Source organism: Ictalurus punctatus, chromosome 8 (genome assembly GCF_001660625.3).
Source record: "Ictalurus punctatus breed USDA103 chromosome 8, Coco_2.0, whole genome shotgun sequence".
NCBI classification, from domain to species: domain Eukaryota; kingdom Metazoa; phylum Chordata; class Actinopteri; order Siluriformes; family Ictaluridae; genus Ictalurus; species Ictalurus punctatus.
The window spans coordinates 26,886,661-26,906,379 of record NC_030423.2 but is presented as its reverse complement, the minus strand read 5'-3'; the positions used below and the strand labels follow the sequence as shown (position 1 = coordinate 26,906,379).

The window sequence follows — 19,719 nt, the reverse complement described above, 5'->3', positions numbered from 1 at the left end:
TTCTGACTCTGATTCTTATTGCCATCCTCATTCTCATTCTGATTCTTTTTCACTTTCTTACTCTGATTACATTCCTCGTCCCTATTCTGAATCAGAATCTGATGCTGAGTCTGATTCTAATTCCGACTCTGATTGTGATTCCTACCCTTGTCCTGATTCTGACTCTGATTCTGATTCCTACCCTTGTTCTGATTCCGACTCTGATTGTGATTCGTATCCTTGTCCTGATTCCGACTCTGATTCTGATTCTGATTCTCATGCTTCTTCTTCGTCTTCTTCTTCACATTCTTACTCTGATTCTGTTTCTCATTTTTATTCTGACTCTGATTGTCATTCCTACCCTTGTCCTGATTCTGACTCTGATTCTGATTCATATTCTCATGCTCCTCTTCTTCTTCTTCTTCTACTTCCCGTTCTTACTCTGATTCTGTTGCTCATTTTTATTCTGACTCTGATTCTGATTCTCATCCTAATGCACAAACTTGTGTAATAAATAACTGGCTGATTTACAGTATTTTGGTTTGTTGAACGGAGATCGTTACAAAATACTAATACTAGACCATCTCATTTGTTCTCCACCTTTTCTGTCCCCAGGGGCCAGCTGGACCAAAAGGCGATAAGGTAAATTATCACATAGCTTATTCTCATCCCCAGCTAGCAATTTTAGGTTAGTATTACATTTTCTAAATGTCACGGTTGTAGGAACTTTAGGTTCTAAGAAGGTTTTATATCAAATATACGAACGTTCCTGCAACATTGCTAGAACATGTTTGGAGAAGCGCTAGCACAATGATGTAACACGTAAGGAACGTTCCGATAATATTGTGACGCAGAACATTTAAGGAACGTTCTGATAATATTGTTTCTGTAGCCTTATTAGTACCTTGTGTATATTTTACTGAACGTTCTGATAGCATTCTCCACACAGATTAAACCACAGGTCTAAACCTCACCTTACTGTACATGTTGCACTGTCGTGCCGAAAGGTAATTGTCTCTCGTGCTTCACAGCAACCACATGTTTTTCCAAATTGTCTAGCAGCAAACGACGCGGTTCCTCTGTGCTGCTGTGCGTGCACACGGACACGAGAACACCGGGTGTCGGACCACATCTTTAAAAAAAAAAAACACGCAATAAACAAAATCGAGGCTCGGAAGATTCTTTTTGATTATATCTGGAAAAAAGCCACGGGAGCTTGCCCTTAATCAGTGTCTCCCATGCTCCATGGCACAAACTTCCTTCTGCTTTTATCTCCATGTTTCTTTGCTATTGTGGAGCTGAATACATTGGACCGATGATTAGTATGCTAAAATGACATGCAAACACAGCAGAGAGTTCACAATCATTCCATTTCTGTCTTTTTTTTTTTAAAGGGTGACCAAGGAGAGATTGGACCACGGGTAAGTTCTCATTCTTGGTGAACAGACATATCTCATTATGATCAAATACTCTATGTACCGATTTAATATCACACGATATCAGTTTTAAACCCATTTCACTCGTCTCGCTTTATTTTTCGTGATAGCAGTCAAACCTTTCAGCAGAATATCATTCCATAGAATCCAAATCATTTTGAATCATTCACATAGCGTATACCATAAACAGCAGAATGTTACTAAAGGGGACGTATTTCTGTGGAAATTTCTGCATGCACACTATACTCACCTAGGTACCCATTAAAAAAACATTAAGACTGAGTCTCGAACCCTTCCCGTTATAAATTGACCCTGATTGTAGAACTGTGAGCAATCTTGAGCATTACATTTGGACTTGAATACGCTAAATGTTTATATATGTCCATGTATCTTGTAATGTGCTCTAGAGTTTACGTTCCAAGGAGCTAGGACCATCCTGAGCCGGGATATTGAGGTCTCCGTAAACAGCTGTATAACCAAAATTTCTTGCGTACCATGAAACAAAGATGGCCGACATAGTTAAACTGAGTAAAATTATTATTATTTTTTTTTTAAATGGTGGTTTTCCAGTGCCAATACGTAGAAGTAAGTAAGAACATTAAAAATGGTCACGCAACCTGTACTGGACCACTTGTGATGGAATGACGCATCTGACTGAATTATGTTACCAGACCTGCCAACCTTTATTTGGCGTAGGAGCTCTGCGGTTTGACATCGGAGTATGCGATCATATGACTTGACAATACACAAAAACGCCAAGAGACGTATGAAGCTAAAACCATTTGCGAAGGTGTTTTAACTTTACCGGGATTATCCGACACCGCCTGGAAGCTCCGCCCCATCCCGCTAGTTTTGAGTCTGTAAATGTGAAATAAAGTCATATCGATATACTCTATTAACGTATACTTTACATAAGTTAAAACTATATTTATTAGGGGTGCCTCTGAAATATTTCAGCTGAAAAGGATCAAAACATTTTACCTCAGAAAATAACAACAACAACAAAAGGCCAACATCCAAGTGTCAAATTTCTCCAGCTGTCTTCTCAAACACTTGACGTCGGCCGTGAGGACACTAGACAACTGATTTGGAAAAGGATTAGATCACATTTAATATCCTGTATTTAGTTTTTTTTTTTACGGTTTACAGCGTATTACTGTGAAATCACCCAATAATCCACCATCCAGCTGAGGTTCTGGGATTACCACCGCCTAGCAAGCAGTTCCCGACTGCACAGCTGATAATATTATTACACTCGTACTCTCTTTAAACCTGAAATGGTGGAATTTCCGATATATATTTTAGTTTATCGGTTCAGGAAGATTAAATCTTTAAATAGTGTTTTTTTTTTGTTTTTAATGCTAAATCACAAAAACAAGGAAATGGTCACGATTGGAGGCGGAGACGGATGCAATTGCAGATTATACGTTTTAATAAAGACCAAAACACAACACAAAAAGACAGTATGACAAGGCTAAGAATAAACATAAACATAAACATAAACATAAACATAAGACCATAAACACAGCAACAGTGGCAAAGAAAGACAACCGTAAGACAAGGAGTGCAGTGCAAACTGTGGCTATATACACATAGGTGCTCGTTAACATGACTTGATTCAGGTGCAGGTGGTCATGTGACCGTGATGCAGTGAGGTGCAGTGGCTTATGGGAACGGTAGTCCAGAGTTCCTTCTCTGATATTACATGACAGAAACATCTCACAGTATTGTATTAGTAACTGTGACGATGTCCGTCTCACTCACAGGCCACTCACGCAGGCCTGTACAGTAATCAGATACCCATCAAGGTTTGTCCCTTCTCTGCTTCCGTACATGTGCTCTTCTGAACGCTGTCTGCAAGAGCCACCAGATTTCCCCCACTCTTCACTTCACCTGCCATTCCTCAGGCGTTTTGTCAAGGCTTTACACTCGCTCTGTAAAACACAGACGATAGTGTTTCTCTTCTGATCTTTTTCTCCTCTTCTCCCTCCATCTTTCTATTCAATCTCTTTCTGGCTGTTCAGATGGTCTTTCCTCGCTATGATCACGGCTTCATCTCTGCCGACCAGCCCACTTTCCAGAGACGTATGCTGAAGGTAGCAGGAGTGAGAGGCATGCACTGTTTACTCACGACTCCCACTTGCACTTTCTTTCATTCTTTCTCACATTAACGGCACGCATGTGTGCACGTGTCTGTACCGTATGCATGCACTCAAGGGGTCAATCTTGTTTTTCCAGTTCGAGCTAGCAGTGATTAATAGCAAAGTGTGCACACAGTGGGCCTCGTTTATGAAACTGGATACGAATAGATTTATTCGTAAATCATATGCAGGACCATTTACTCAAGAAATCAGGAAAAGTCAGTTCGTTTGGGAAAACATTGATATCTCGCATCTCGCTGCTGAGTTTGTATAAGTTGACGCGTTAGGGGACTCGCTAAAGTAAACCTCATTTGATCGGCGTCAAATCATATAATTTGTGATGACGTCCAGTGATTTTATGTATGGATTACGCTGTCGGGTTTAAATCGGTTCTTTCTTTCAGTTATTCACGGATTTAATAAAAAATGTTGTCACCACATGCAGTCATTTCATATTCGAGAAAGAAAGCAATCCAAAACAAATCCATAAATGAAGACAAATAACACTCGGCATTCATCCATCCATCCATCCATTCATCTTCTATACCGCTTATCCTTCAGGGTCACGGGGAACCTGGAGCCTATCCCAGGGAGCTTGGCGCACAAGGTGGGGGGCACCGTGGACGGGGTGCCAATCCATCGCAGGGCACAATCACATACACATTTATACACTGCAGACACTTTGGACACACCAATCAGCCTACCATGCATGTTTTTGGACTGGGGGAGGACCCCGGAGTACCCGGAGGAAACCCCCGCAGCACGGGGAGAACATGCGAACTCCGCACACACAGGGCAGTGACGAGAACTGAAACCCCAACCCTGGAGGTGTGATGCTAACCGCTAAGCCACTGTATGGCCCACTAGGCATTCATTTAGGACAAAAATAATGGCGCCCTATAAAAGGATCCGGAGTTGATGAGTGTTTATGATAGCCGACACGCCACAATGCGCATTATTTGAAGACCCTTTCACCTTTTAGTCATCATTTTGCCTTTTATGGAGTCACTTATGTAAATGTGGTATGATCGCAGTGAAACGACAATGTAAAATGGCAGGAATTTACATAAAAAGGATAAACGAGGCCCGTTGTGTGTAACTCGAGCTAGTCATTATTGCTAACTTACAATTCACTGTAACATACTAGTCAGTAATCTTACAACTGATTGATATAAATGTATAAAGAGGTCACGTAAAGGTAATGCAAACGTATTTAAAAGGTAAAAGCATCTTATCCATAGGGAGAGACTCCGACTTGTCAGAAGCTCATGTCATATACAAATTCATTCTGCTCTTATCATCAGGGTGACCAAGGCCAGACCGGTCCACCAGGTCCTCCAGGCCCACCCGGACCCCCTGGGCCAAGAGGTCCTCCTGGAAACACGGGGAAGGACGGACCCCGGGGTCCCCCTGGAGAACAAGTGAGGCATATCGATTGATGTGTTTGTGTAATTGTTTGATTATATAGGTGCAGGGATTTAATAGTGTAGTCTTTTTGTTAGGGATTATGTAAGAAATCCACAGTCAAGGTTAAAAAAACAACAACAAGCAAGCAAAGGTCAAAACTAGTGTTCATAGCAACAGAAATGTTAAAGCGTACCAATTATGGATTTGAAACATGCCCAATTTTGTTTTAAAGGCCTCATATGTTAGATTTCCATGCATCCGAGGTCAAAAAACACTTTAATGTGCTCATAATTTACATTTCAGCATTACCTCACCCCCTAGTGTCACAAACGACTTGTTAAATGATCCGTTCTAAAGGATTCGTTCTAAGCTCCTCCTTTCAGAAAGCATACTCTGCTCTGATTGGTCAGACATCCCAGCCTGTTGTGATTGGTCTATCGATGTCAGCGAGCAGACGATGAACACCAGAAGCGAGGCTTTTTGTTACAAACCTACGTAGGTTAGTGCCGGAAGTGAGTCTGGAATCACTAACGACTCGATTCAGCCGTTCAGAATCGATCCCTTCTTTTAGGAGTCAATAACTCAAGTTTGTCCTGCGCTTTGATTTTTGAAACTTTGCAGATTTTTTACATTCACCAACAGCTCTATAACACACATGAAAGGTCATATTTGAAAAACCCTAATAGGTGCACTTTAAACACATCACGACAGCACAATAATGTTCAAATGTCAGCTGTAACACCCCAAAAAAACAGAGCAAACGTACAGTTTGATTGAATCAAATTGATTCAATCCCCAGTGCAAATCAGGTTTATTGTCAAAATTTACAGACTTTCAGCTGTTTGCAACGAACAAATCAAACAAAAGCAACTGGAGAACTCATTGTACGTTGTATTTTCAGTTGAGTTTGAGGAAACCACTTGAAGCGTTCCTCGTGTTGAACTATTTCCACTGCTTTTGTTTGATTTGTTCATCGCAAACCGCTGAAAGTCGGTACATTTTGACATTAAACCTGATTCGCAATGGGGGTCGAATCATTCTGATTGCAGCTGCAGTTCATCAAATCCAAACTGTGATCTGTGTGAAAAATACTGCCGAGAAAATAGACTGAGCATTTGCACTGATCTGGTTTTGGTGAAGCCTAGCTTCAGTTTTGTGGCTACATGTCCTCTCTCTCTCTCTCTCTCTCTCTCTCTCTCTCTCTCTCTCTCTCTCTCTCTCTCTCTTTCTTTCTCTCTCTCTCTCTCATTCTTTCTCTCTCTCCCTTTCTCTCTCTCTCTCTCTCTCTCTCTCTCTCTCTCTCTTTCTTTCTCTCTCTCTCTTTCTCTCTCTCTTTCTCTCTCATTCTTTCTCTCTCTCCCTTTCTCTCTCTCTCTCTCTTTCTCTCTCTCTCTCTCTTTCTCTCTCTCTTCCTCGCTCTTTCTCTCTCTGTCTTTCTCTTTTTTCTCTCTCTCTTTCTCGTTCTCTCTCTCTTGATCCCTCTTTCTTTCTCTCTCTCTTTCTCTATCTCTCTCGCTCTCTCCCTATCTTTCTCTCTCTTTCTCACTCTCTTTTTCTCTCTCTCTCACTCTTTCTCTCTCTTTCTCTCTTTCTCTCTCTCCCAATTCTTCTCACTCTTTCTCTCTCTCTCTCTCACTCTCTCTTTCTCTCTTTCTCTCTCTCACTCTCTCTCTCCCTCTCTTTCTCTCTCTTTCTCACTCCCTCTTTCTTTCTCTTTTTCTCTCTCTCTTTCTCTCCCTCTTTCTCTCTCCCGATCCTTCTCACTCTTTCTCTCTCTCTTTCTCTCTCTCTTTCTCACTCTCTCTCTTTCTCTCTCTCTCTCTCTCTATCCCTCTCTCTCTTTCTCACTCTCTCTCTTTCTCTCTCTCTCTCTCTATCCCTCTCTCTCTTTCTCACTCTCTCTCTCTTTCTCTCTCTCTATCCCTCTCTCTCTTTCTCCCTCTCTTTCTCTGGGAATTATTCTGTGGTTATCTTTAGCCTTTATAACGCCCGGACCAGCAGTGTCGTTGGCTTGCAACTATAAAGGAACGACGGACATCTGCATCTAATGAAAGGTTCACGCGCTGGCAGCGTTCATAAAAACAAGCAACTGATGCATATTTCTATAACCAAATGGCATCAAACAATAAAGTGCATGAAGTAGTCCTAATTGAAATCATATTCTTCCACTTGTGCTTGTACAGCTTGGGATTTTAACTATGATGTATTAATATGATAGGTTTAAAGCATTAACGTTATATCTACTGATGTTTCATGACTAAAAACGCCTGCACTTTCTCGTATAAACCAAAGAACAATACATTTTATATGTTCTGTAAATTCTTTACGACTTCTATTCAACGTTCCCGAAGGGAAAGTGCGATCCTGGACTCCACATGGACATACATGCGTCACTTTTTCATGGATGAGGAGCAAAACACAAAGATTTACAGCCCCATCAGTTGGTTCTCAGAACTGATAGACAAATAAATGGATGATGAAATTATGTGAATAGAGAATCCGACTCTTTGCCCTCTCTTCATCCATCTTGAGCGCAGATGTTTCAGTGGAAGTGAAGAACTGCTTTATGTTGCCCCCTAGTGCTCATGTGATGCTTCTGCACCCTGAACCTAATCCACTGTATCGATCTCTCTCTGTCTATCTCTCTATGTCTGTATTTCTCTCACTGTCTCATTTTCTCTCTCTCTCTCTCTCTCTCTCTCTCTCTCTCTCTCTCTCTCTCTCTCTCTCTCTCTTTAGGGTGCCCCTGGGAACAATGGACATCAGGTTGGTGTTCTGTCCTATGTTTATCCTATTATATACTTACCATCAGCTATCAGCTCCGCCCCTCTTTCGCATAGTCAGTGTCAAAAGGTTGACAAATATTAACTTTTGTATTGCTCTCTCTCTCTCTCTCTCTCTCTCTCTCTCTCTCTCTCTCTCTCTCTCTCTCTCACACACACACACACACACACACGAACAGGGACTGAGAGGTTTACCAGGTGATCCGGTAAGATCCCTAAAAATCATACTCTACTCAGAGAGCACTCCTTTAGGTTTAGAAAGTGCGTGCCTGTGTGCGTGCATGGGTGCATGCGTGCGTGTGTGTGTGTGTTAGGGCTGCACGATTATGGCCAAAATGATAATCATGATTATTTTGATCAATATTAAGATATCAATTATTTATGACGATTATTCTTTGATTTTAGTGACAACATATATTTATTGCACTTTCACATTTATTAAGTTTTCTCATGCCACAATATAACACACAAGTAGGCATTGAGAAAACTTGAGCTGGTCAATTATGACAGAATTTAGGAACATAGTGTGAGCCATGACACATTAATTTACCTTCTGATAAACTAAATGTAATATTTTCAGTTAATTTTACAGGCTGTTTGCGAAAAAAACAACAAGAGTTAACCTGTTCCACCTTCTAAACAAATACAATAAACCTCAATGTTCAGTGTTTGAAGTCTGCTCCTCTTAAATATATCTAAAGCGACACTATTAGACATTTCCCACTGTCATGGTTCTGGGCTGGAGTCAGTTCTCGAGCCGCTCTGTGTATATTGTGTATGTATCTGAATAATCTCATATAGGATGTGATTGGGTGAGTTCATTTACCCGTCAGATGCAAAGCGCTTTAGTTTAATGGTGTTCATTACTGCTCCAATGCTCCGATCAGGATTTTTACGACCGATACCGATCCAGACACCAATCTTTTTTTATTTAAGCTTTAATCAGGAGGTCTGTCATAAACAGTTAAATATAAGCTCCCTGCTCATGGTCACTGTTAATTGAGTTTAAATAATAGCAATGAGAAATACTGTTGTTAATTGATAAATAAACAGGTATAAAATATTTATTTTTAATTATCTTAAAAACAATAGAGAGTCCTAATTCAAAGTAGACTAACACAAAAATGATCCATATTAGGAAAAAGGCTAATAGCTTTCTGAGGAGATAGCGAACTAAGCTTAATGTCAAACTGATATTAAATGCAACCCATAGTAATTAAACATTAATTCATTTCTCATTTTATTGATATTTCATGAAGTTATTATAATATCTATTTTTTTTATATTAAATGATTTATTTATAACTAAGCAAATTTTCTGTCTTTACATTTTAGTAGTTTTATTTTTGTTTGTTTATCAGTTTTAGATCGTTCCCCAGTACAGTGTTGCCATGTCTGCTGATAATATTGTGTTTTGGGGGGGATGTTAGTCAAAACGTGGAAACTGGAGTTGACTTTTCTAGTGATATCTGGCAACCCTGAGTTTAAATAATGTGAATTAGAGTTAGTGAAGGAGAGCGGCAGTGTTCTGTATGTTTACAGACTGAACTGTTGCTACTCTTGATTATGATTGTTGAGGAATTTTTTAATAAAGAAGTTTGAATTAAACCCACCTTGTAGCGTTAGTATTATTATTATTAATTTACTCCGCGTGAAGCCTCAGTCTCTACATGAGCAGGTTGCAGGTTCCGGTCATTTTGCGGGATCGATAAAAGATGGCGGATGTGAGATCGGGAAGTTGACAGAAGCAGATGATGTACAGAGTTACTTGTCATCATAATGGCTTCTCTGCAGTATTTACACACTTGTTCGGTTGACTGAGATGAGGAAAAGCAGTGTGAAAGTAACTGTTGCGCGGTGTAGATGCATTTTGTACTTCCTGTAGTTTTTATCCCAATTGTATTATACAACTCCGAACAGGTCACTCGCACCGGTGCGAATAAATATTTATTCACAGTCGCACAAAATACTTTTCAGTCACAAACGCGGCTGAAATGGTCGCACTGTAGAGCCCTGAGTTTATCTGCAAAGTTTTTTCCCATTCGGCGTGATGACGTTTAATGTCTCCGACAACCTCTGTAGTGCCATTTAGCATCATGTTAATGTCACGATTTCCCCTTGTGCAAAGTGCTGGAGCTCGAAGCGAAGCTGGCAGCTCGAGCGCTAAAATGCCAACACCATTTCCATGTTTTGGCATTACAAAATGACATCATCCCTGCGCCGCTCTTTGGTGATTGGCTGTAAGTGTAGGAAGCACTTGATTTGATCTGCAGCGGAGTTTTCTTTCAGCGGAGGACAAACTTTAAACGTTAATGTCGCAGTCGATCCTGTTCATTTAATCGTGGGCAGTCAAAATCGTAATCGCAATCGATGTTCGGTTAATTGTGCAGCCCTAGTCTGTGTGTGTAAGCTTACTTGGCCTTAAACTTAGTTCTTAGTACAGCATCGGTGTGTCTTTGTCTTCATGCTTCTCCGACTAACACTCAGGGTGAAGATGGTCAACCAGGTTATCCAGGACCCCAGGGACCCCCGGGGTCAAAGGTTAGAGGATTTACACTCATTAATCCCACTATAAAAGCATAACATGTCCTTTCCTTTAACTATTTCCCCTATGGCTTTAATATTGCATATATAATAGGCCATAAAGTGACTGATCACAAGCACACTATTTCTATGAGTACAACATTTTGTATTAGACAGCACTGAGGAATTCATTATGAGGGTAAAAACTGTGGCTTTTATTTGCATTATTTTAAGAAAATGGTTATTAAACAATCTAACCGGACAGTTAGTGATGAAGACATGAGAAGCAAGTGTTTTTGTGTTATTGTAGCATAAATCCTAAGAGCCAAAGAAACATAAATAGCCAACCATGTTCCAATATGCAAATGCAGGCCATGTAAAGTAAACAGTATGAAATGTTACACTGGTTTACCAGGGGAAGGGGCGGGAACATGTTATGTATGCAAATTTGGACATGTGCAGAATATTTACATATTTGCATATTCATAGATTTCTTGATTTGGGTGTAGTGTAGTTGCTTCTGTGCATTTTTTGTTGTTTAAGGTTGTTTAATGGCATTGTTGTTTAACCTCCATCTGAGGAAATGTATTATTCAATACAGGAAATATATATATATATATATATATTTATATATAATATATATATATATATATATATATATATATATATATATATATATATATATATATATATATATATATATATATATATGTGTATATATATATATATATATATATATATATATATATATATATATATATATACACATATATTCTCCATTATTACAATTAACTTTTGTATGAGATTGCATCAGGTTGATCGAGCAAATCCCAAATCCAAGCCTCTCGGAAATAAAGGTACCGAACTGTACCTTTCCTTGTCATTGGAGTAGTACCATAAAGAACCTTTAGTATGTATATATTTACCTGAGAATGTGTATGTGGTGTAGCTTTAATTAGCCTTTACAGTGAATCTTTAAAGGTACATGAGTGGTCCTTAAAGTTTGCTTGTGTACCGTCAATTATTTGTAAAGGTGAAAGGTACAAAAGATGTATTCTGGATGGTACCACTCCAGTGACACATACAGTTTGGTACCTTTATTTCTGATGGAGTACTGTAAGTGAGAGTGTGTTTGGTCAAATGTCCTTTTGTTTTGCAGGGACAACGCGGTGAACCAGGAGCCAAAGGTGACCAAGGCATGGATGGTCTCCCTGGCCTTAAAGTAAGCATGCGCGAAGATCCGCTCACTCCTTCGTAGTTTAGGCTCATCTGTATTCTTACGCTATACACTTACCTGTAAAAATGGATTCAATTAAGAGGTGATCTATAGTTTGATGTTTCATTATGTTTCGTGTGGGGTTTATCTTTTTTCCAGGGAGACAAAGGAGAAGTTGGAGAAACTGGACCTCAGGGAGAAACGGTGAGTGGATTTGAGTGGGGGGGGGGGTCATGTGACTTAAAGAAATCACAAATTTCCAGCTATTCCAAATTATTGATGATGAGATATGAGATGTTTTTTGTTTGTTTTTTTAGTTTTACTCATTACCCATCAGCATCAGCATGTCACATGACCATGTCCCACTGATCACTCACACCTGTTCTGTGTTCCTAATGGACACCCTTCTTTAAGTTCTGGTTTCTGTGTGTGTCATTGTCAAGATTTTGTCGTCGTGTGTGCCACAGCCGTACTCACAGCCTGCCTGGTGTTGCCTATTATCCGTCGTTTATGTTTATGGTTCTTGTTTTCACAGTTTTGGTTGTTTGTGTTGCGCGTTATACGTTAAAATCCACCCTTATATCTGTTGCCTTTACGAATCCCTGACACACTGCAGTTATAGAGTAGCTAACAAGTAATGTTGGACATCTGTCTCATCCAAAATATTGTCTATACTGACTATACAAAATATTGTCTATACTATTGTCCAGCACTGACACTGGAGACTCCTTCCATAAATGTTAAGCAAAAAAACATGTCCCTACGGAAAGCTTCACAGTGTCAGCGATGAAATGTTTTTCTGTTTTGGGGGAGCGTGTGTTGAATTTATTTGTGATGTCACACTCCATAGTAGTGGTGTATTTCTTTTTACCTAGCCTACTAGGTTGAAATTTTTTCATTTTATTGTGATATATGGCGTATTACTATCAAGAAAGTTTTAGTTGTGCTGTTTTACATTTGTACCAATGTTACTGTGGAGGCGTGTGAATTGTTTGCCCAGCAGGGGGCTCACATCCCTCCCTTTTCTCATCGCCCTGCTCACCAGAAGCTAAACACTGAGGCCCTGTTTACACTAGTGTGTTTTCATTTTTTTCATTTTGCTACGGTTACGCCTGTCATCTACACTACTCCGGCGGAGACTTTCGGAAACGCCGAAGACCCCATTTTAGTTTGAAAACTCCGGGCTCACGTTTCAGTGTAAACAGACCAAATGGAACACTATTGAAAACGAAGGCATGGCTCTGCCCACATTCGCCTCCTGATTGGGTCTTCTGGATCATCGCGTATCCTCCCCTGATTTGTCAAGCCCCTACCGTATGACCGTTACGCTACCTCGATCGTATACACAACAACACGGAGACTGAACTCCAAGCTTTGTTGGCTTTGTCATCATTCTTAGCAGCCATTGTGCAGTTCAATTCTGTATTTTATAAAACTGCAGCTGCTACACGCGCAAGAGGCGAGCTACGATTAGAGAAATCGCCAACAAATCTCATTTCGTGTGGCACAAGTCCTACATGGAACGCCGGTTTGGACTAGCAACCGACTTCCTGTTTACACTTGTATGTGCATGCCCAGTGTACGAGTGGTCATGTGACGTGTTTTCGGTCGTGTAGTGTGGACGGAGATTATTTCCGAAACACAGCGGAAACGCCAGCGTGGATCCTCGTTTAAAAACGAAAACGCACTAGTGTAAACAGGGCCAGAGTCACGATACTCTACACACAGAAACCCAACTACTGACTAACTACTGACTAATCTTATAACAGACTTGCGGTGATAGAATTTGTTTATACTGATTGAAAATGTCGGCGGAACGGAACGCCAGTGTACTGCGAGAAAGAGTTAAATAATGAAGCTTTAAAAAAAAAAATTCTTATAACTGGAGCATCCGGCATACAAGTCTCAGTAAATGAGTTACTATAGAAACGATAACGTATTAGAACAAGTGCAGTAATATAAACCTGTGATTTGCCTTGTAGTACATATGTAGTATGTAGTATAACAGTTTTTATACTCGTGCCATCGTAAAATAACCCAAAGAAGAATGTTAAATGTTATATATTAATGTATTTTAACGCGTCACCAATGCGGACACGGTGCGCCATAGAATCTCAGTGGAGTTGCTGTATAATTATTAGCTATATAATACTCAACATATTGATATTTCTGTAGTTTTAGTGTAACTGAAGTGTGCTGTGTTGGAAATTCGACCTTCTCTCATGTTTGATGTTTGACGATCAGGGTCTTCCGGGTGAGAAAGGTGCGTCGGGCTCGAGTGACGTCATCGCCTTCAACGACAAAATACTAGATGCTTTTAAGGTAAGACATGATGACGAATGAAATTTGTCTCTTAAAGGAATTCTACTGTAAGATATCGTCCTAGAGTATGAACGCGGTACACAGATTACACAGATGCTAGTTTGTAACATGAGATAACTCGTTCATAACAGACCCACGATACCGCGTTTTCTTTTCCGAGAACGATACCGACACCGAGACGTTGAGTATCAGACGATATCGATACCTATCCGATATTGTTTTCTTTAAAAGCTACTAAACTTTTTATTTTTTATGAAAACGTAATGTCTGGGAAACGTATATAAAGCTCTGATACTGGAGACTCCTTCCAAAAACGTAACTAAACATCTCCTTACAGAAAACGTAACACCATATCAACAATTATAGCAGTGTGTTTTATTCTGTATCGATTCATTATTAGCCCTAGGTTAGGTTATGAGTGTCTTCTAAACAAGTCCCTATGAAGGAGTTGTTACTATAGAAACGGGAACATACTAGAACAACCTGTCATTTATTTATGTTACAAAGCTTTATGTTACCAACACCGTCCGATTGAAGAAATCAGCTGCGATATTACGTCTTAATTACACGAAAGGATTAGCTAACAATTTTCTAATATATAAAAGATCATCAGAGAGGTAAATTAACGTCTTGGCAAATCTTAGTCATGCGGTTTACCAATTGTTTTTCAAATGCAACATTAACAGGGGTGTAAAAATACAGAAAGGTTTTATATGTATAATTATATGCAATATAAAATATAAAGAACCGTGTCAAAATCATAAAAGTAGAAGTAGCTAGTTGACAGAGTTACTAAGTACAAACGGCAAGGCTTGGCCATGTGTGTACGAGTCCATTTCCTTTATATACTACAAAACAGACAGGAACTGAGTGACTACAGTTAGTACAGAGTCCTAATATTCATAGCAGGGAGCCCTCTGGTGGTGTAGAGGTGAAATGACAGCTGTGAAAACTTCTCGATTTATATATATATATATATATAAATGAATTTAGCAGCTTTATAAAAGATGTACGCAATGCTTCAAGTCTTAATAAAGTGTTAAACTCAAAGCTTTATCTGATGTGCGTTGCTTCTTCCCTGGCAGGCGATCCACACCATCAGTGTTTCGGTAATCCTGATGAAAGCATGGGATGGATGTTTTATATATATATATATATATATATATATATATATATATATATATATATATATATATATACGTATAACATGCTCTTATCTAACAGTGTGAATTTGAAAATTATTTCTAGACGCTCGAGTCGTTTGTGATTGTGTGACACGCATGCAGCAAATTCACAATCAATACCTTAAAAATAGATTTGAACTGACCGGCTTGGATTGATTTCACAGTGAATAACAGACCGGAAACTCAGTGTATACGGTACATACTATGTGTATATAGAGTTCCCGGTTTATTATGTGTAGTGTTTAGGTGTTTGGAGGAAATTTCTGTAAATAAATGTAGGTGATCAGTGTGCCTGTTGCATTCTGGTGCATGATGAGAGTGTTTAATACTCTTCAGGGCGTGCCGTTTTTCCTACAGTAGGAGTTTATTTTATTTTATTTTTGTTTTCATAATTATTAATAAAATCATTTTCTTCGTAATATGTAGAACATTTACATGTTTATAATTTAGTTAAATTCTGGGAAAAAAAATTGTTTCTGATGGTTCATTGGGCAGTTAAAGGTTCTTAGTTTCCATTAAAAGGGTTCTGATAGGAAAATACTCTGTTGCAGGGTTCTGCATAGAACCTTTAAGGGTTCCACCAGAGGTTAATCTGTATACTCAGAGGGAAAAAAAGGATTTTTCAAGGGTTTGCTGGATCATTAAGAGTTTTCAGCCTCTTAAAGGGTTCTACATGGAAACTGTTTCAGACAGAAAAACAGCAGAAGCACATGGAGACACAGTTTGATAGGGAAACGCTCTGTTGTAAGGTTCTACATAGAAACGTTACGGGTTCCAACAGAGGTTAAATCATTACACTCTTAGAAAAAAAAGATGGCATAATTAAGGGTTCTTAATTTAGGCTCCTAGAAGGATTCTGCTTGGAACCCTTTATTGTAGGGTTCGATATAGAAGTGTTGAAGTGTTTTCCCAGAGGAATAGACGAAGAACTCTTAAGGGTTCTAACCGTGTGGGGAAGGTTTGTAGTATTCAGAGCTGATTAACGTTCACCTTTGCTCTGCTATGGAGTGTAGCACGACGTGTAGCACGACGTATGAAAATGCGTTACAGATTACAAAACATCCGTTAACTGTGTCGCTCGTCTTTTTGTGACAGGGACCGGCGGGTCCTCCTGGACCTCCAGGACCACCTGGACCTCCGGGAAAGGACGGGACAAAGGTGAGCTAGAACACGAAGTACATTTCGTCTGATGTTCCAGTAATATACAGATGCAGTGATGAAGGGTGTGTGTGTGTGTGTGTGTGTGTGTGTGTGTGTGTGTGTGTGTGTGTGTGTTAATACAGGGAGAACTGGGCTTACCTGGACTTGCCGGAGTAGATGGAGAGAAGGTGATCCCTTTTAAAGAACGACACGTCATACTTTTTATCCATTTCTAGTTACATTTAAAAACCTCCTTCCGTAAATAAAGGTCTCTTCACAGAAAACGTATCTCGCTCGCAGCATAGCGACGGCTTTTTAAAATGATGTGTGTGTGTGTGACGCGTCCGCCGTGTAAGTCCCTGTGTATGAGTCGTTACTATGGAAACAATAACGTACTACAGCATTGTTAGTTAGTTAGTGTATGCGGTCTGACGTTACAGCTTACATTCAAAATATGAATTTTTAGGACAAAATTGTTCCTTTTTGAATTCATAAGTAAATATTATAGACGTCGGTCCACCAGAATTTGTGCTGCTGTAAAGACAAGACCAGAAAAGACCACGTTTGCCTTATGAGGAAATAATAATACCAGGAAGAGATTAGTGTTAACTAATTGTTGGTTGTATTTAGGGACCTAAAGGAGATGATGGAGAACCAGGAACTCCTGGAGACAGAGGAGAGAAGGGAGAGATGGGACTCTCTGGTCCCGCTGTATGTAATCTCCACTTCATAGCATTACTGACTATGTGTTCATGATGCCTCATTATTACAGTGTGTGTGTGTGTGTGTGTGTGTGTGTGTCAGGGAATGGATGGACAGAAAGGAGAGAAAGGAGACAGCAGACTAGAAGACAACCTGGTGAGTAAAGAGGACATTTCTCTTCGATAGAATATTAAATACTCCGTTAGATGTCCACAGTCAAATCTCTGCTTTTATTTCATCCCGTCTCGGTCTCCAGGTTCAGATGATTTCTCAGCCGGGACCACCGGGACCTCCAGGACCAAGAGGACCTTCGGGATTCATGGTTCGTTCAAGCTATGATCATAAGCATGGTTTTTTGTTCAATCGCAGCGCGAGCAGCGTGTTAAACTCGCTCTCTGTCTGTCTTTAAGATGCTAGGAACTTTACGATGCGTAATAATTCTTTCTTTTAAAAACTTGCACTTGATCTGAAATTTGAAATGTACCGTACCGTTGCGCAGAACGATATCTTAGCAAGTAAAGAGATCTTGGCGTAAAGGAAATGTTATGTAATATTTTTCATTATGAGGTTATTGTATTACAAATGTAAGACCATTAAGCCTATTTCTAAACATATTTATTTATTTATTTTTATTTAATGCTTAAAGCTTTGGTCTTATTCTGTTGGCAGACTATTTCACTTCTTATATATATATATATATATATATAATAAAGAGCAATATTAGTTGAATTTGCCTATATTCTACCTGTAATGTATCTGTCATCTATTTCGTTTTAGATTTTCACAAATAAAACTTTCACTCGGGAATCTGACATTGAACAACGCTTTTTATTTATTTATTTTTTAGGGTCATCCTGGTGTTCCTGGCCCGAAGGTAAGTTTCACATTAGGACTTATTTCTCTCTAGTACCTAATAAACTGACAACATAGCATATTTAGGTTTATTTAAATACCGATTGACGGTGTTACACCTTTTCACGTATAAATTATTTAACACCATATCACGTATTTATCGTCACATAAAATTGCCTGTCATGTGAATTTGGACTTTTTCGAAATATCACTTTCATTCAAAAGTAAAGTTATTGTCCATGTGTAGGAATACCACGAGTTGAAAAAAAAGAAGAAGAAGAAGAAGAAGAAGAAAAGATCAAACGTGAAACACTTAAAATTGAAAAAAATAATAATGAAAACGTCAAATTCTTCCCTAAACAAAACTCGAAAATATTTCATGTTTATGATGAATGATAGAATGTATCATTTTTTAATTATAGCGCTAATTCTTGACCTTTTTGAAAGTTTATGCCGTTTTTCTGGGTTCTTTCAAAGAGGTTATTTGAAGCAGCTGATTTAAAAAAAAAAAAAAGCCGAGGCGTTCGTTAGAGTTTCTGTGGAGCAAAAATATTCGTTTTAATCGAACTGATTAACGATTAATTTATCGGTTAATATTAAATTACAATAATGGTCTCAAATGCTTTGAAGGTGATGTACTTCATATGTGTCATGATTGAAACTGTTCTCACAGGGCGATCCAGGAGAGAGTGTTAAAGGAGAGAAGGGAAACAGCGGCGTTCCGGGAATCCCGGTGAGAACGCGTGCGCGCGTCTCCTGAATGCATATTCAAACACGTAACAAATGAGTGGAGAACGTAACGGGTGATTTATGAAACTTGACGTTTTTCAGGGTGCTCAGGGCCCACAGGGACCCACAGGTCCGACGGGGTTGGTCGGCCTTCCGGGATCCAAGGGGGAAAAAGTAAGAGCTGGAATTTTCCTGAATTATAAATCACGTGAGCTCGGATTTTAGAGCTCACGTGAAAACTCTGGTTTTAGAGTCTACTTATAAACCAGTTGACCAAAGGTGGCGCGTTTCATTGTTGAATATGACTCAATTATGTACCAAAGGAATAATATGTAAGGAGTTGCTATTACCAGTGACCCCACGTTGATTATTTTCCAATAACGACTTTTCTTTGTTAAATAACAACACATTTATTAATCTGTGCATTATTAGTCTTAGATCATGTAGCATGCCCACCGTACACGTCCTTGTGAATGCGCCGTTGCTATAGAAACGACGAGTACCGACATAACTAGCGTTAGCGCAGCCGTTATAGAGAATTAATGGACACCTTCTGACCAAAACACCTTCTTGTATCTTCTCAGGGAAAACAAGGAGAGCCCGGATTAGACGTAAGTGTCTGATAAGAGTGATCGTACTGGCTCTGAAACTCTGGGAGTGTGAATGTTTCATTATCATGTGCACTGTGTACAGGGCTTTCCAGGTCTTTCAGGAGAAAAAGGAGACACGGGGGCTAAAGGAGAAAAGGTACAGTGAGACTCACGTAATACACAGATAAACACAGTAACTTCAGGAGCATTAGAATGAGTTTTACATGTAGACAGACAACGAAATGACAGTTTGCAGGCAAGTGCAAAAGTTTGTATCCCCATGGTTTCATGTGCAAAGATTTACTTTGGTAGCCGGTACATATTCTTGTTTTTTTTTTTTGTTTTGTTTGTTCTTTAGCGTAAAGGTTTGCACATCCCTGTAGTTTTAGAATTAAAAAGATTTATCAGCAAGTTGAAAGAATTTCAGTAAGGTAAGAGAGTATCATATCAGGGTTTTTTTTTTTTTTACAAAATAATTAATATCTACTAGTGATAATGAAGGAACGTCTCTGAAACATCTTTTTAAAAAAAAATATATATATATATATATATATATATATTTATTATACTGTATATATTATTTAATATTTAGATATTTATTTGTATCCACTAGAACTTACATAATGTTGCCATTACACATACATGCAACACCTAAGGAGTGGAATGCAAAAGTTTGCACACCCCCTTTAATTGATTTCAGTGGTCCCATTGTGGTGA

The 19,719-nt window shown here is 39.1% G+C and overlaps 1 protein-coding gene across 1 annotated transcript in view; it reads left to right on the top strand.

Annotated features, from left to right (window-relative positions):
• The window catches only part of col23a1a (collagen type XXIII alpha 1 chain a), a 148,942-nt gene that overhangs the window by 123,396 nt on the left and 5,827 nt on the right, over nt 1-19,719 (top strand). The window contains exons 9-29 of the mRNA XM_053682379.1: nt 595-621; nt 1,374-1,400; nt 3,440-3,511; nt 4,860-4,976; nt 7,702-7,728; nt 7,925-7,951; nt 10,232-10,285; nt 11,427-11,489; nt 11,643-11,687; nt 13,728-13,805; nt 14,891-14,914; nt 16,085-16,147; nt 16,273-16,317; nt 16,760-16,840; nt 16,934-16,987; nt 17,088-17,153; nt 17,679-17,705; nt 18,357-18,416; nt 18,515-18,586; nt 18,997-19,023; nt 19,106-19,159. Of these exons, the coding sequence (XP_053538354.1) occupies nt 595-621; nt 1,374-1,400; nt 3,440-3,511; nt 4,860-4,976; nt 7,702-7,728; nt 7,925-7,951; nt 10,232-10,285; nt 11,427-11,489; nt 11,643-11,687; nt 13,728-13,805; nt 14,891-14,914; nt 16,085-16,147; nt 16,273-16,317; nt 16,760-16,840; nt 16,934-16,987; nt 17,088-17,153; nt 17,679-17,705; nt 18,357-18,416; nt 18,515-18,586; nt 18,997-19,023; nt 19,106-19,159 (1,110 nt within the window). The remainder of the gene's footprint in view (nt 1-594; nt 622-1,373; nt 1,401-3,439; nt 3,512-4,859; nt 4,977-7,701; nt 7,729-7,924; nt 7,952-10,231; nt 10,286-11,426; nt 11,490-11,642; nt 11,688-13,727; nt 13,806-14,890; nt 14,915-16,084; nt 16,148-16,272; nt 16,318-16,759; nt 16,841-16,933; nt 16,988-17,087; nt 17,154-17,678; nt 17,706-18,356; nt 18,417-18,514; nt 18,587-18,996; nt 19,024-19,105; nt 19,160-19,719) is intronic.